Below are 18,272 nucleotides of genomic sequence, written 5' to 3'. Positions count from 1 at the left end.
AGTGTGTTTATGGGAAGTTTTGACCATTCCTCTAGAAGCGCACTTGTGAGGTCAGGCACTGATTTTGGACGAGAAGTCCTTGAGCTACTCTGGAGGCCAGTTCTGAAGTTTTATTGTCTGTAGCTATTGACTTTGCAGAAAGTTGGCGACTTCTATTACTTTGTGGCTGAGTTGCTGTTGTACCCGATTTCTTCCACTTTGTTATTATACCGCAAACAATTGACCATGGAATATTTTAGTAGTGAGGAAATTTCGTAAATGGACATTTTGCACAGGTGGCAACCTTTCACAGTACTATGCTTGAGTTCACTGAGCTCCTGAGACTGTTGTAGAAGCAGTCTGTATGCCTAGGTGCTAGATTTTATAAACCTGTGGCCGTGGAAGTGATTGGAAAACCTGAACCCCGAAACTTTTGTCAATATACTGCATCTCTAGCTCAGTGGTTAAAAAACACCAAAATAATGAAAAGTTTTGTCTAATTTTATAATAATTCTCTTGAATTTAAGACTCTAATATTAATCAGTCTGCTAATAACAATAAAAATAAACAAACCAAAGCTTCTTGAATTGCTATTGTAATTTGGCTAACGTTAGCTAGGATGGTTCAAAATAGCGTGTTCTAATTTGCATATTCATTATAATCATGCATATTCATAAACCATGGTGCTTACAGTGAGAGTGACGGTGTACAGATCCTAGACGTTTATTTAAGAGTTAAACAGTTAAATATTGTACATATTTATTATGTTTAACGTAAATTAAAAGTAGCTTAGAGCGAATAAGTCTGATTCATGATGGGATGATGGGCGTTAAAACGGTGACGTGACGTCATCAGGACGGAGAATGAAGCTGAAGAGAGAGAGAGAGAGAGAGAGAGAAAGAGAGAATGAGGGGTAAATAACACAGACCCTCACTCTGTATAACGAATGTTTGGAAACTTCTTACAACCATGAGACCTCCAAAAGACTCACAGAGTTCCGCTGCACTAATAATGGTTATATTTTTAGTGATAAACACCTGCACGAGCCGGGCGCTTTACGGAAGCAGAAGAACAACCGTCTCACCTGAGAGCGGTAAGTCGCACGCGCCTGATCCCTGTCCAGGTAGCGCGCACGAGCGCAACTGCATCACTTGTGTTTATTTACTCTTAACACCATTGAACATTCATAGGACTATAAAAGCTATGTGAAATAAAGTCCTGTGAAATAAGGCATTGAACTATTATAAATGGACGCTGTTTCTATACATGTTTAAATATTTAGGTTGTCATTATGAAAGGTTAGCTATTATATAAAAAAAGGTGAGACTTTAATACGTTATATTTACCTTTGACTCATTTTCTTCACTTTCCTTCTGAGAAATGTACACAGTTGGTGTATATTTAAAACCTCTTTAACATATTTTCAAAATTCTTTATATGTAAGGAATAAAATGCTTGATAATGTACCGATTTAGGAAAATAATCGACAATGATGAAGTCGATTCTTTTTAGGTTTTATTGCTTTTATACCAAATTAATATTATTCACGAACGACTTTCTTTATTGCTTTTTTTTAGCCATGCACAGTTGCATTTAATATTATGGAGCAGCTCTAAACAGTCCTTCCTTTACAAAACATCTTGTACTTTTTCTCTCTTGAAGAATTAAGACCAAAAAAGAAAAAACAAAACAAAACAAAACAAAAAACAACAGTCAGACCGTTACAAAGAACTGACACTGGAGACTCCTTCCATAAATGTTAAATAAACATCTCCTTAAAGAAAACAACAGCATTTCATAAATATTTGACTAATACATTTAAATATTAAGACTAATAATAAACAGAATAAATTCCAGAATAAAGTCCCTGTGGATGAGTTGTTACCATAGAAACATTAACGTATTTAATTCATTAATATTAACCTTTTTTTTTTTTTACATTTGATGTTGTACATGTGCTGTACATGTGGTCCAATTAGCACTTTTAGTCATCACTGGTAGCAGACGGTGTTGTTTGCATCAAACTGTCAGCACTTGTCAGCGGTTTGACCCCACAGACTGCCCTCGACCTCATGCTTGATCTTGGTTGCCATGGAGATCTGATGTAGCAGGGTAACTGTAGTGCTTTCTTTTCTTTCTAGGATTTGGGGCAAAGGAGCGTTTTCAGATCGTTACACAACACAATCGACTGCGCAGTCGGGTCGAGCCCATGGCGGCCAACATGCAAAAAATGGTACGTTTGCTTTTGAGTTTTAATCCTCCTCTTACTGACAGAAAAGGACTCAAGGGTACCTCTGAACGAAGGGTGTAGTAAAGTGCAGTCACTGAACTTAAAGCACAATAGATTTTAGTAGGCATGCGAGGAATGGCTTAAAGCCACATGATAAGAAGCTGAATGGGGAACGAGTTCTTCAGTTTTATTCATTTATTTGTTGGAGAGTTGGAGGCTTTGACTGGATTTGGTCGGTCAAATGCTTTATGTGATCGAGGCATGTGGACATCTTAAGCTCTAATACTTGTGTTTGGTTGTGGATCTCTGTCTGTTTTTCCTAGAGTACCCAAACACACACACACATATTTACAGTATATATAGGCAGAGATATTTCTCTCCATGGTTTCCCAGGGTCTCGCTTCTACACCTTTTTTTTTCCTCCTTTTTTGGATTGGTGCCAGAGCGCTTCATTAATGGAACATGCCAGAAGAAACCCCCAGCATGCTTGACGAGGACGGTGTCTACCCCCACCTCCAAAAAACCCATAACAAAACCAGTCAGAGTTTCAAAATAGAACGCGCTTTGTAAAGAAACTCTCCTCTATTGAAACTGCTGACCTTGAACGCTTCTCCTGTAGAAATTTCCCACAGTTCTTCCTAAGTTCTACAAACACCTTTCAGCCGTGTGGAATGTGTCTCCATCCCCAGCTGGAGTCTATTCTGGTTTCAAAACTGCAGTTAATCCATTCAGATGTCCTATTTCTCTGAAGGATATCCCAAGGTGAAACAGTGATAGCACAGTCACACAGACTGTGAGTCTCTTTGACACGAGTCCATCGTGAGCACCAGGACAGCTGCTGCCTGAGCGCAGGTCAAGGCGCTAATCCCGATGTTTCGGACTGGATGTCCTGTCGTGTGCCGCCGCAGGCTTACAGAGTAAAGGCGCACGAGCTGGTGCGTAATGCTGTTTTCACAATCACTTCATTTCACATTCATTTCTTTTTCTCCATCCTCCAGAACCTCCTTGTTGTAATGCTGCTGGAAGATTTTAACCCCTTTTACAAATACACTAGTGTTCCACGAATGCACAAATCGTTTCCACAAGCATATGAACGATTTTATGGCTGGAAGTCTAAAATGAGTTTTGGCCTTCAGTGTGTTTTGGATGTGTGTTTTCCCCCCTGTTGATAACCTTACACAGAATTTTAGTGTCGAAGATGAAATTCGAGCTGCTTTTTAGGTGAACAAGAACTTGGAGCTTCTCAGAGACCAGAAATGGGTTTGATATCAACACTTACTTTGAAGATACAAACATTTGTGTGGAAAAAAAATAACCGTTGAATCTATGAATATACTGTATTGCTCCAAGTAGGCAAGGAAAAGAATATTTATGAAACACAACCGCTAATGACACAACAATATTTTGTCTTTAATGTTCCAATGTTGTAAAAAAAAGGCACAAACAGCCTTCATATCGGCGTTTGAGAAGGTTTAGTCAAAATCAGTCAAATGTTGGATAAACAGGAGCATTCAGGAACATTTAAATGGCGTTCACAAATCTAGACACATCAGAACCTGTTCAACAATAACAACGTTTTATATATAACACCGATATATAACACCATTATGCTGAGGCCACTGTGTAAACAAGTAAGAAATGAAACAAATTTCTATCTGGACCTTGAAACTGATCTTTATTACTGATAAAGCCCTGGTCAAACTCTGTGCCAGACTCACCGATAGCTGTCCTTTTTTCATACAAACATTCAGAGATTTATCTTTCACCAACACACTCACTGTCCAATGCATCTATTTATTATCTATGCCTTACACAAAGTTTTGAGTTGAGACCTACAACTCATACTCATAAATCTCGGTTGTCTGATGCTTTAAGGAATAAATACACTTAACCCTATGAGTTAAGCACAAAGCATTTTATTTTACTTATTTCCACATCAATCGTTCACATCACGATTTGTATTTGTTTATAGTCACTTTTAATGCGGTTCCTGTTATCACTTACGTTATAGAAGCTACAAAGTCAATCCCTCACCAACGTCTCTATTTTCTCTCTAGAAGCTTTGTTATGGAGAAATAAAAAAAAAACCGTCATGATGTCATCAACTCATCATAAATCAACAATTAGCTAGAAATAATTACAGAAAATGAATCAATGCTAAGAAGCCCTGGTGTAACTCTTCATATAATGTAAAAACATTTAAATGTTTTTATTACTTGAAAGAAAAATCAATTAAAAACTAAGTGGCGTCTTGTTGGAGTGAGGGTGTGCAAACTTTTGCACTGAACTGTAATTCATGGTCGAGACAGATTTAAGTACATCACGCATAAAGACAGCATCATCAGGGATCGAGTATAAATAGACATTGCTTCATCATCATCATCATCTTCATAATCATCATCATCATCGGTCTACGTTTTGTACTCCAGGCCGTTGCATTGGAGATAATTTGCTTAAAGGCTCACAGAGGAGTTTTCGTGCAGCTCAAAAGGGATATTAAAGTGCTTTAGTGATAAATTTGAAAAAGGCTTTGCGCTGAAGCGGCTTTGTGATTATCGTTCTGCAATATTTGCACAGAAATCCATAAGCGCAGCCTGATTGTCTGTGGCTGTACCAGAGATTAGAGGCTCACGCTGAAGCTCTAAGCTCGGCTTTCACAGGGAGATAAAATTCCCTAATTTCCTAAAATTTCTCAAATGATGGTCTTTTTTCTGCCGGTGACCCCGTTGTAGTTTTATGTGGAGCGAGTGAAAAGTGTGTGTGAAATAACTGTGCAGTACTGAAAGGGAAGTGTGTGTGTGTGTGTGTGTGTGTGAGGACCTGTCAGAATTGTCAAATGTAGCATAGTGAATTCACAGTTGTTGCAAAAAAGCGAGAAAAGCTGAACAAGCTGAATGTCTAGTGTAAATTCCACTGTAACTGTAGAATGAAATGAAACAACAATCAGATGTCAGATCAATGTCAGATACGTGACGTCAGATACAACACAACTAATAATATGACAAATTCACTACATTACACAAAGTACACTACACACATTACACTACACAAACTACACTACACTATACTACACACGACAAACTACACTACACTACACACACTACACCAACACACACTACACTACACACACTACACAAACTACACTACACTATATTACACACAATACACTACACTACAATACACTACACACACTACACTACAATACAATACAATACACTACACTATATACACTACACTATATTACACACACTAAACTACACTATACTACACACAACAAACTACACTACACTATATTACACACACTACATTACAATACAATACAATACACTACACACACTACATAAACTACACTACACTACAATACAATACACTATACACACTACACTACACTACACACACTACACTACACACACTACACAAACTACAGTACACTATATTACACACACTACACTACACTACACTACACACACTACACTACACACACTACACAAACTACAGTACACTATATTACACACAATACACTACATACACTACACTACATACACTACACTACACACTACAATACACTACAAACACTACACTACACTACATACACTACACTACACACTACACTACATACACTTCACTACACTACACTACACTACACACTACACTGCACTACACTACACTACACTACACACTACACTGCACTACAATACACTACACACTATACTACACTACACTACACACTATACTACACTACATTACAATACACTACACTACACTACACACATTATACTATACTACACTACACTACAAAATAAACATTACACTATACTACACTACACTACACACTATACTACACTGCATTACAATACACTACACTACACTACACACATTACATTACAATACACTACACTACACTACACACTATACTACACTACACTACACTATACACATTACACTACACTACACTACACACATTACACTACACTACAATACAATACAATACACTACACTACACACATTACACTACACACTATACACTACACACTGTACTACAATACACTACACTACACTACACACTATACTACACTACACTACACTACACTACGCTACACTACATACTATACTACAATACACTACACTACACTACAATATACTACACTACACTACACTACGCTACACTACCTATTACACTACACTACACTACACTACAATACACTACACTACACTACACTACAATACACTACACTACAATACAATACACTACACTACACTACACCTATTACACTACACTACACTACACTACACTACACTACACACAATACTACACACATTACACTACACTACACACATTACACTACACTACACTACACTACACTACACTACACACATTACACTACACTACACTACACTACACTACACACATTACACTACACTACACACATTACACTACACTACACTACACTACACTACACTACACTACAATACACTACACTACACTACACCTATTACACTACACTACACTACACTACACTACACTACACTACACTACACTACACACATTACACTATACTACACTACACTACACACATTACACTACACTACACTACACTACACACATTACACTACACTACACACATTACACTACACTACACACATTACACTACACTACACTACACTACACTACACACATTACACTACACTACACTACACACATTACACTACACTACACTACACTACACACATTACACTACACTACACACATTACACTACACTACACTACACACATTACACTACACTACACACATTACACTACACTACACACATTACACTACACTACACTACACACATTACACTACACTACACACATTATACTACACTACACTACACTACACTACACTACACACATTACACTACACTACACACATTACACTACACTACACTACAATACACTGCCCAAAACACCAATTGTCATGTTTGTATAAATTACACATCTGGAGGTTTGTTGAAATCTGTCAGATCAAAGAAGTAGAAATGCACTTTATTAACCTGAAAGCTCAAATTAGCGTTACTCAAATATTAGAGTTTTTTATGCATAGTAGAAGGGGGCGGGGCTACAAGGTGCTGACGCTGGGTGATCTTACAAATGTCTTTTAGACTACTTGATGTTGTGTGGATTATTTTCTTTACATTTTCCTAAAGCTTGTGGCATCACACGTGGCACTGGGATACGGTTTATAACTCCAGTTAGTATAAGAAGTTAGTGTCTCATTAGAGAAGACTCATTAGACCATTAACCATTCTGTTACCTTTTATACACTAGACGCTAAAGTGCCTCAGTGTCTAAAGTGCCTATGACTCAGTGTCAGAGACAGGGACTATGCCCTGCTGGAGCACTAGGGGGTGCTGACAGGTGTGATAATTCATGTTATTGTGACATGATTATGTCTCGTATGAGTTCGCCTGTTTCTCATTACTCTGTATGTGGTTTATTTATATATTTCCCCAAGTGTCGATTGTTTGTCGAGTGTTCACAATGTGTGCTATGTTTGCTGTTGTGTGCTGTCACGTTTGTATCATGTTTCCATGCTTTAAGTAACTTTGTTTTGGTCTTAGTTAAGTTCTGTGTTTAACCCATCCAAAGTGCACACACACAGCAGTGAACACACACACACCGTGAACACACACCCGGAGCAGTGGGCAGCCATTTATACTGCGGCGCCCGGGGAGCAGTTGGGGGTTCGGTGCCTTGCTCAAGGGCACCTCAGTCGTGGCCGGCCCGAGACTCGAACCCACAACCTTAGGGTTAGGAGTCAGACTCTCTAACCATTAGGCCACGACTTCCCAATATAAGCTGATATTGAGAACTAGTACATTTACATATAAACCTATATATTATTTACGCTGAATGTAGAACATTATATTAATATTTTTAAATTGTCATTTTTCTTATTTCCTGTAATAAACGAGCGTCTGTGAAATCCATCACGAAATGTCTTTAATGTAATCTGGATTTTGTTCTATTTTCGTTATTTTGGACACAAACTTTTGCACCCGACTGTATTTTTATTCCTTTGGAAAAAAAAAAATCTATCTACACAGCCACACAAAATCACTCTTAAAAAAATCTCCCAGGTTCAGCTTTCAGTTGTGTTTTTTTTTTCCTTTACGGAAAGAAGATGATTGTTGTTCTATTCAGCTCGCGAGCGTTTTCATTCTCCCACTGCGAGCGGATCTAAATGCGCCCTGTCAGTCCGTGAGAGGTTCTCTCTCCCTCCGGAGACGAGGCGGTGGAGTGACAGAAAGTTGGCAGCATCTCGGAGGCTTACATAGAGACAGCATGTGTGGAGAGATAAGAGACGACAGGGAGCGTACGGCGGTGCGGTTCGAGCCAAGCCGCTGATGGCTTGTCTGAGTCGCGTCTCTGTCTATTGCGTGGGTGGGAACAGGAACAGGACGGCTCGTATGACTCCGGCTGGTGATTTGTGCCAGCGAGCGAGCGAGAATTCTGACCGCGTTCTCCGCCTCTCTGTTCTTCCTTTCCTTCTAAAACTGTATCTCTGAAATGGGACCCCATCTCCACAAGGCTGCTGTGAAACCACATCTGTGCACCGTGGCCCCCCTGCTTTGATTTCACGCTAGATTTCACAGTGGTGACAGCCGTGTCCATGAGAATACGATGTCACCAGCCGAGCGTGTCGTACCGCTGACCGCACACACTCTGCTCCCATTCAAGGGTCAGAGGAAGAGCCTGGGTCAAACGGATTAATCCGGGACAGACACATGCCTTATGACTTTACTCCTGGGATGAAACGAAGGGGTCAGGAAATGAATGAAGGGAGTTAGTCTAAAAAAAACCACCTTAGACTTTTGAGAATAAAGTGTCAGGGATAATTTGTCATCTGACACGAAAGCAGTACATAAACCCAAAGATTTCGGTCCTAAAGCTAAGTATAAGATAAAAAAACAATAAAATGCTAATATAGGAAAATAATCAAAGTCTACATGGTGTGACGCAACTGCAGTGTGGATTATTTTTATCATCTTCTTATTAGTCAAAGCACTGAAACTGGAGACTCCTTCCAGAAATGTTAAATTAACCTCTTGTTAATCTCTCTAAAAGCCTCTTATAAACTTTCACTGCAGCTCAGTATGGTCAGTTAAAATGAAACAGAGAGTCTGATTCAGCCTCAATTGATACATTAAGATGATCTGAGTTTTTTTTTCCAAATTATTTTTTTAGTCCTTTCACGATTTCCGAATTTTTTTGCGACCGCTGCAAGCAAAAATTCTTGAATTTGCTGCCGATTTTTTACAAAATTGTCAATGCAACTTTGTGTGTTTTTTCTTTCTATGAGAGCTGTACTCAGGTTCGACAGACGTGAATCGAAGACGCTTCGGCGGAAGGTGTGTTGTGATGAAAATCCATGCTAGCTCTGAAACATTGCAAGATCTACCAAATATCTATTTGAAAATCAGGTGTTTGTTTCATTTTTTCCCGTGATCTTGAAGGACTGACTCAACGAAAGAAAGGCATCGCATGTGTGTATGAGTTTGATTCCTTATTTTTTCCTAATCCTTCCTCAGGAGTGGAGTGACGCGCTGGCTGCTCTCGCTCAGATAACGGCTGAGTCCTGCTCAGAGAACAGCGCTGCATCCGAAGCGGACGCCGAACACGTCGGCTGGAACGTCCATCGGTCTCCTCATGGCGTAGACTCTTACTCTGACATCATCAACTCGTGGTTCCAGGAAGGGTATCACTATGTCTATCAAAACGGACGCTGCAAAAGCAACCACACCTGCAAGCATTATACACAGGTAAAGCAGTAAAGAGGCAGCATTAAAAAAAATGAAAAGAAGCTGCATATTTATACTGAAGCCTGAAGTTAAATAAAACTTCACATTATAGGATGTCATCCTGTATTCTCATATACATAGAAGTTTATATAGAATCTGTAAATAGTGTGAGAACTTTAGCCTCAGATTCCACTCCAGGTGACGGCAGCGGATCCCGATGTGACCTACTGCTTCAGCAGGTTCTCAGATGCTTTTCCTCTCACCACGGTTAAAGAGAGTGATTAATTAGGAATAATTTACATGAGTAATATAACTCTCTCTTCAACAAACCTTCAGATCAGAGCCTGTATTCATGATGTTTCTAAGAATGATCTCCTAATTTATCTTAAAAATATCTAACTATGAATCGTATCTTCAGAGTGAATTCAGGACCAAACAGAGCAACTCTGAACAAGGAAAATACAACACCTTTTATCTTAGAGAGGAGGCGGGGCTTAACCCGTTACTAGGTGACACATTTTGAAGACTGTGATTGGTTGTCCAATAAAAACACTTTTAAGCTATGGTCTAATCTGATTGGTCACAAAAATACACGACCTAATCTGTATCATCTTATTAACTCACTATCGTTATTAAATATTGTATAGAACACGTTTCTTTTCCTTCTTCAGCTTTCAGTCATTTTCTCCTCTGATAAAGACTTAATCCTCTTAAAAGTCCTCCTCACTATTCCTAAGAGTTTTTAACCTCATGAGCTCTTTTAAGTGTTTTTAAACTAAGATAAACTTTTATCTTTACTCAGATCTTCTCTTTAACTTTAATGGGAAATGCTCACATTTATAAATTCAAAAAACATCTGCGTGAAGTTCCAGGAGTTCAGCCGATCGGCACCAACAATCACTGAGCTCATGTTTCTTTGGTTTAACTGAAGCTCTTGGCTATTTGATGTAGTTTATGTATGGCAGAGCTGACACGTGATTAGCTGATTGTAGTTATTCATTGCTCTGTGTGTTGTGTGTTTCCACTGTGAGGCAGATGGTGTGGGCTACATCCAGTCAGGTGGGCTGCTCTTTGCACCTGTGCAGAGTTGGAGTCAAACACTGGGACATGTTTGTGTGTGCTTACTTCCCTGGGTAAGAATATCTTATCATACACTATTTGACCTTTTTTGTTATGTAAAATAATATAGGTAACTGAGGGAAAAAAATTAAAGGGGCAGTTTGTAATATTTTCCTCACTGATCTGCCTTTACATCTTTCCTGAAAATTCATTTCTGGGCCAGAAAAATTCATCTAAATACCTGAAATAAAGTAACTAATGAGATCCATAGTATGCCAATTTTGGAATTATACAAATTTGGACACTGTACCTTTGAAATTGTGTGATTATTTCAGGTCTTGAAAAATACAGACCTCACCTTTAATGTGAACATCCTTTATTTAGCATGAATATTTTTATATGGTTTAATTCCTACAAGGATTTATTAAAAAGCAAACAGACTTCTCATTTGTATATGATTTGGGATTTGGATTGAGGATTTGATGCAAGTGTAAGTGGTTTATTTACAAACAAACAAACAAACAAACAAACAATACAAGGATTTGGACAATGATGCATGTAGGTAAGGCACACAAAAAACGAGGCTTTCAATACAGTGCTCATTAGGTGTATATGATCAATGGGGTCATGTGATGTGCAGTGGCTGATGGGTAGTGTAGTTTGTGCACTAACACAACGTAATATTATTTATTAGCTTTGTAACAAGTTTGCATCTCATTATCTCAGCTGTTGCACATGCCTTGTTTCTAAAATGACCCGAACTGATTTGCTCAGTGTGTGTGTGTGTGTGTTTGTGTGTGTTTGCAGGGGAAACTGGGAGGTGAATGGCCAGGAGGTGATGCCCTATAAATCAGGAGTGTACTGCTCTCTCTGCACGGCCTCCATGTCGGGGTGCTTGCGGCTCTGGGACCATGTCGGAGGCTTGTGTGGTAAGAACCACCGTGGATCTTTTTGTAGACTCTGGAACTTGACAAATCCCTTAAGTCACTTAAAGTATCCTGGAACGTGTCAGTCTTAATAAAAAAGCTGCTAATTTCTTGCTGCTAATTTCCCCTCTCATTAAATATGCCACAGTCTATGAATATGCATAATATATTAATTAGAAACACTTACAATAGTCACGAATCAACAATCTTTTTCCGGTGATTTGTTTACCAGAAGCTAAACTCTTCTTTAAAATATAAAGTTGCCATAACAACCATAATCATTTAAGTTACCTAAGCTAGCTAGCATAGCACACAGATTTCTGGCAGTGCTAATTCCATCGACGAATAATTTTCGTCATAGTTTCCTTCAACGATACTTTTTTTAGATGAAAACAAGATGAGAACTAACTAATTAAAAACTAATTAACAAGGACGAAAACTATGACAAAATCTATTGACATTTTTTGTTAACGAATAAAAACGAGATGGAAATAAGTGCCAGAGACGAGATCCATTCAGAACTAATTTATCCTATGAAAGGTAGGGGATAGTCGGGAAAAGGCGGGACGAGTTGGGAGACTATCCAATCACAACTCATCTCTTTGTGAATCTAAAAACATCTTGTGATATTCAGTCAACTAAAACTAGACTAAATTACGGCTAAAACTAGTGCAAAAGTTTATGACTACGAATAAATCGCAATTGTACAAATTGCGATTTAGTCGTAGTCTTTGGTCAACCCTCATTTGACCAAAGCCATGGAGTGTATTTGAGTGACATCACATACTGAGCTCGTAGTGTACGAAATGTTTGTTTTTTCTTCACTGGAACGCTAAGTGGCGTCTTAGCCATTTAGTCGTGTTAGCTGCAGTGATAGCAGATGATGTCTTTAGGAAGCGTGTTTTGTTTTTATGCAGGTTTAGACAAAGCTCATGAAGCAAGAACACTGAGTCTTTGTTGAAGTTTTATAAGTTTTGAGATGAGGGCGTCATGGCTGAACCTGTTGGTAGGAGGAAGTAGAGTTTTACATGATGGTAATTTTACTTCATGAAATGTAAACAGAATAAAATCCACAAACAATTCACTTACTTAAAAACCAGGTTTGTTTAAATGAATAAGTTATGTGTGCTGTTTGAAGAGCATGTTATTGTGTGTGTGTGTGTGTGTGTGTGTGTGTGTGTGTGTGTGTGTGTGTGTGTGTGTGTGTGTGTGTGTGTGTGTGTGTGTGTGATTATGGTACTTAAAGGTTCTCCCAGAATAGGGTTCAACATGCAACCATTTAAGGTTTCCTTTTAGAACCCATTTAGAGTGCTGGATAGTAGAAGCTTTAGTCTACTGTCTTCCAGATGGACAAACACTGTTAGAACCATGGGTTTGTTGGATCATTAAGGTTTTAATAATATCTTACACTCTTAAAAATGGTTCTTTCATTTTTTTTTTTGTCATTAGTGTGTGGTTCTATGAAGAACCTTCAACATCCATTGATCATTGTAATTACACAAAAGGTTCTTTGTAGTGGAAAAAGGTTCTTTAGACTATAAAAAGTTTTTTATGGCTCTAAGAAAAAATGGGTTTTTTAAAAGATCTATCTACAGTATTAAAAGGTTCTTTGGGGAAATAAAAATGGTTCTTCTCAGGTATCACTGTGAAAGCCCATTTTTGGTTATTCCTGGAACCTTTATTTGTATAGTTTTCTTGGAACCTTTTCTGATAGGGATAATGTGTTGCAGGCTTCTAAATGGAACCTATTGGTTTCTCCAACAGGCAAATGGTGACATGTTTTAGTTTTCAAAAGACTTTCCAACTGAATTGGGAACCCTTTGCTTGTAGGTTTCTTCATATACTACAACATTTTAAGGTTCCTTCAGATGGACAAACCGAAGAGCCTTTGAGGGAGCTTGTTATCTGATTAATTTGACAATGTTGTCCTTCCCTGGTGGTGCGTAATGTTTCAGAGACCCCTCGAAACCCGTGCCGTATGAGTTGTGGACAGTACGGACAGCTGAACGTGTCTTCGTGCCAGTGTCAGTGTATGCGTGGATTCACGGGCCGGTTCTGTCAGGGTGAGTGCGGTTCTGCTCATATCACACCGTCACCTTTATCACGTCTCTTTATCGCTTAGACATTTACTGTGGTGTACTGTGTACTGCGGCTGTGTTTCAGTGCGCTGTAGTGTGCAGTGTGTGCACGGACGCTATAAGGAGGAGGAGTGCTCCTGTCTCTGTGATGTTGGTTATGGAGGAGCGGAGTGTGCAGGTGAGGAGCTCACTGTTACTTTAGTGGTTATCTTCTTTTGTATTTGTGGTGTCAGTAAATCAAATAGTAAACTATGTATTTTAGGCACAAAGTGTGTACTTTGTGTGTACTGAGTCCAACACAAAGATTGAAAGATTCACTGACTCATACACTGACTTACTGTTATGCTGATCGAGAAAGGAGTAAAAGATAACAAGTAGTGCTGATGCTAACACAACGCTGTTAAGCCACTGACTATAAACTGTCATTAAATCTCGTGACTTTATATGACGTCTGCCCTGATGCCTTCTTAACGTGATTATGTCAGTCTTATGCTGTTACATGGGTATGGTCGTACTGTATGTTCTCTAGAGAAGCTGAGTTTCCCTTATCACAGCTGTGACATGCAGATAGACGGTAAATGTTACATGGTGTCCTCTGAAGCTGAGACCTACTACACGGCCAAGCTGCGTTGTCAAGTGAGGAACATTTCTTCATCCAACAGCGGTATTAGTCAACATTGGTCCCAGTGATTAGGCCTCAATTCTAGTTGTGCGTTTATTCTGACAGGAAAGAGGAGGGATTTTGGCTCAAGTGCACAATCAGAAGGTTCAGGATATCATGACCTTCTACCTCGGGCAGCTGGAGAACACCAATGAGGTCATGGACACTGACTTTGAGACACGAAACCTCTGGATAGGTGAGAACGATTGAAACAATCTTTAAGATTTTACATGCTACTTTGAACCCTTTTCTTAAAAAGGAAACCATCTGTCGAAGTCTTGACGTTTACATAGAACTTTTAAGGGTTTCTTTAGAAGGACAAACTGAAGAACAAGTTTTTTAGGGTTTATTGGTGGAAAAAAACAAGCGTCCTTTTAGGGTGCACCTTTTCTTCACTTTTAAAATGAAAGGTTCTTAAATGGTTTGTTGTCTTTAGTGTGTAAAGTTTTATGAAGGAACATTCATATAAAGTTTGCATAGCTAAGAATTTTTGTTGTAGTGCAAAAAAGGTTCTTTACTATTCAATTACCATCCAAAGAACCCCTTTAAGGAAAACCTAAAAAATTCAGAAATTGACTCATTGAATGAAAGAGGAGTGAATCTCAGTCACAACCAAAAGATTCACTGATTCAGAAATTGACACAATGAATAAGACTGGAATGAATCTCAGTCACAACTTAAACATTTACTGACTCAAATATTGAATCACTGAATGTGAGAGGAGTGAATCGCAGTCACAATCAAAAGATTCACTGATTCAGAAACTGACTCATTGAATGAAAGAGGAGTGAATCGCAGTCACAACCAAAAGATTCACTGACTCAGAAATGGACTCTGGACTGGAATCTCAGATAAGAATAGATGAAAGCTCTCCATTTAGAGCATTACAGCATTGTGATGGAGGAAAAGGATTTTATATTTAATTTCATAAAATGTTTTACTTTTTGGTTACTTTATGTAGCACTAAGTAAACAATTGTTATTGTTTATTTGTTTATTTAAAAAAAATTAAACAAATAAACAACAACAATTGTTTATTTGTTTATTTTTTAATAAATAAACAAATAAACAATTGTTATTATTTATTTATTTATTTATTTTAATAAATAAATAAATAATAACAATTGTTTATAAATAAATTGTTTATTGTTAAATAAATTGTTTATTGTTTATTGTAAATTGTTTATAAATAAATAATAAAAATTGTTATTTATTTTTTAATAAATAAAAAATAACAAAAAAAAAAAACAGGTCTAACTTATAAACCGCTGAAAGACTCGTTCCGTTGGGACACTGGAGAAACCGCCACCTTTACCAGCTTCGCTTTCGGACAGCCGGACAATCAGGGGTGAGAAAAATGCAACACGATGATGTTTGAGATTTTGTGGCATGATGATGATGATGATATTGATGATGATGATGATGAAGCTGAATATTAGGACTAAAGAAACACAAGCAGCTGTAGTGTTTGGGTTTGACCATCGGGTGTCCCTCTTCTCTCTCTCTCTGACTTGAGCTTTGGGAATTGTGTCGAGCTGCAAGCGTCCAGCGCCTTCAACTGGAATGACCAGCGCTGCAAAACACGCAACAGATACATCTGCCAGTTCGGTGAGTAACGAAATGTCGGGATGCAGGGGACGGGTTTGCCTCTGAGAGGTACGGGTTTGCCTCTGCTTTCTCTTGAATAGGCATCGAGATAATAATAATCAGCACTGGTTATTATACGCTCTCCAGAAATCAGTGTACATGTGAATATGATCAACATAAACACTTCCATGCTAAAATGTCTCTAATGGAAAAAAAGGAAAAACACAAGATCATATGGAATTATATGGCAGCATGAAATAATGATGCTATGAACTGAAAAAGAAAAAGGAAAGAAATTAGGTAAAAAGAAATAAATCAAATGCTTTCTTTGTTTCTTAAAGCACATTCAATGAAAAAAAAATTATGTAGTATGGTATTTAGATATAATAATAATAATAATAATAATAATAATAATAATAATAATAATAATAATTTTAGTGTTAATAATTTTTTTCTGAAAATGAAGTTCCAAAAAATGAACACAATCCAAATATATCTAAAAAAATATTATTCAACATTTTCATTAAAAAAAAAAAAATAAAATAAATAAATAATCTGTTTTTTCCCCCAATTTATTTTGTGACTGTACAGTTACTAACAAAGATCTATCAAATAAATTCACATATAACGTGTAATATTTTTGTGATACATGAAAGACTGTGAAAAAAAAAAATTGAAAATAAGAAATAGGTTTTGATTATTGTGTTGTTTTGTTTCAATAAATAAAAATAAGCTAAAGATTCAGAAACTCTTTTACAATTTAAAGGTTACTTTCACATGGATACACGGTCATTTTTCCCCTCGGTTAATACGGTAGCGACGTCGCTGAACTGAACTGAATCTGAAAGCAGAGACGGTGTGTAAACAAACACGTGCGCTGTTTAAGCTGCTCATCTGCGTCGTCTCTTTTCTGAGTCGTTCCGTTTGCGAGTGTAAACAGCTACAGCTCTGTAATGACGCCGGGCTCGATGGGAGTCTGTAGCTTTCGTCATGAAGCGTTTTGTTTCGGGATCAATATGTGCCACTTCACCGCCGCTGCCTCTATTGTGTGAATAACCTCCAGGGGCGGAGGATCTTTCAGCACACGATTAGTGCCAAAGAGGCTTTTATCTTGTTTTCTTCTCGATCTGTTTTGTTTTGCTTTGTGTCATGAAGTGGTTATTGATTAATCAGGATGACTTTATGGAGAAATTGTTGCCACAGCGACACTCTCACAACGGGGTTGAAAGCTCTTAGAAGATGTGATGTGCAAAACACACACACACTCATCTCACACACTTTTGGATTGAATTTAATGGAACAAATTGGGGGAAGAAACAAGTCTGACTGAGATTAATAGCTCTCAGGCTGACTGTTTCACCACCTCCAGGGTAGATGAAGAAACTGCAGTTGTTGCTAATTACACTGATAGAAACTTTAACTTCTGCTTTATATCCAGAGAGTGGGTTTATGGGTAAACGGTGTGTCCGCTACGAGCCGTCTTTTCGTCTTTCCCCGAGAAGTGCACAGGCTCCGTAACGGAATGTGTAGAACTATCTATCCTGTTGTGAATAAAATGCAGATGTGTTCAGATTTAGTACAGAAATCTGGCTGAGCTACAGAAAAGTCTTGTCCTGATGTCATGCTTGAAGGGAATAAGCTCCTCCTGGGCTTTAGGGAGTGAAAGTACTTCCCTGACCACATCAGAGAGAAGAGTCCATCGCTCACATGGCTGAGGTCCAGATCTTCTTGGCATGGGTCCAGTGCTGTAGATCGACTGCAGCGAGGTCAGGGAGCTCAGTGCGGATTCTGCGCTCACATGATCTCATGGTATCTTGTATATCGTATTTATTTGCTGGAAATTCTGCTCCTGTTCCTGTACAGCTTGCGCTAGCAGTGGGTCTGATTTATCAGTCTTTAGCAGATTTACAAACCGCCCATAAAGTTTCCTTGTATTTCCCGTGTGCGCACCTCCACAGTTAATATTTCCTA

At 38.2% G+C, this 18,272-nt stretch overlaps 1 protein-coding gene across 1 annotated transcript in view; it reads left to right on the top strand.

The window, feature by feature from the left end:
- The first annotated feature begins 885 nt into the window (after positions 1-885).
- The window catches only part of LOC132851568 (C-type lectin domain family 18 member A-like), a 19,364-nt gene continuing 1,977 nt past the window's right edge, over positions 886-18,272 (top strand). Inside the window, exons 1-11 of the mRNA XM_060878535.1 lie at positions 886-1,072; positions 2,121-2,212; positions 9,782-10,012; positions 11,027-11,124; positions 11,858-11,979; positions 13,932-14,039; positions 14,140-14,232; positions 14,584-14,690; positions 14,782-14,911; positions 15,966-16,062; positions 16,231-16,322. Coding sequence (XP_060734518.1) covers positions 949-1,072; positions 2,121-2,212; positions 9,782-10,012; positions 11,027-11,124; positions 11,858-11,979; positions 13,932-14,039; positions 14,140-14,232; positions 14,584-14,690; positions 14,782-14,911; positions 15,966-16,062; positions 16,231-16,322 — 1,294 coding nt within the window. The 5' untranslated portion in view covers positions 886-948. The remainder of the gene's footprint in view (positions 1,073-2,120; positions 2,213-9,781; positions 10,013-11,026; positions 11,125-11,857; positions 11,980-13,931; positions 14,040-14,139; positions 14,233-14,583; positions 14,691-14,781; positions 14,912-15,965; positions 16,063-16,230; positions 16,323-18,272) is intronic.

This window comes from Tachysurus vachellii, chromosome 9 (assembly GCF_030014155.1).
Source record: "Tachysurus vachellii isolate PV-2020 chromosome 9, HZAU_Pvac_v1, whole genome shotgun sequence".
NCBI lineage: Eukaryota > Metazoa > Chordata > Actinopteri > Siluriformes > Bagridae > Tachysurus > Tachysurus vachellii.
The sequence above is the reverse complement of the archived record's forward strand: the minus strand, read 5'-3'. Positions and strand labels throughout refer to the sequence as shown.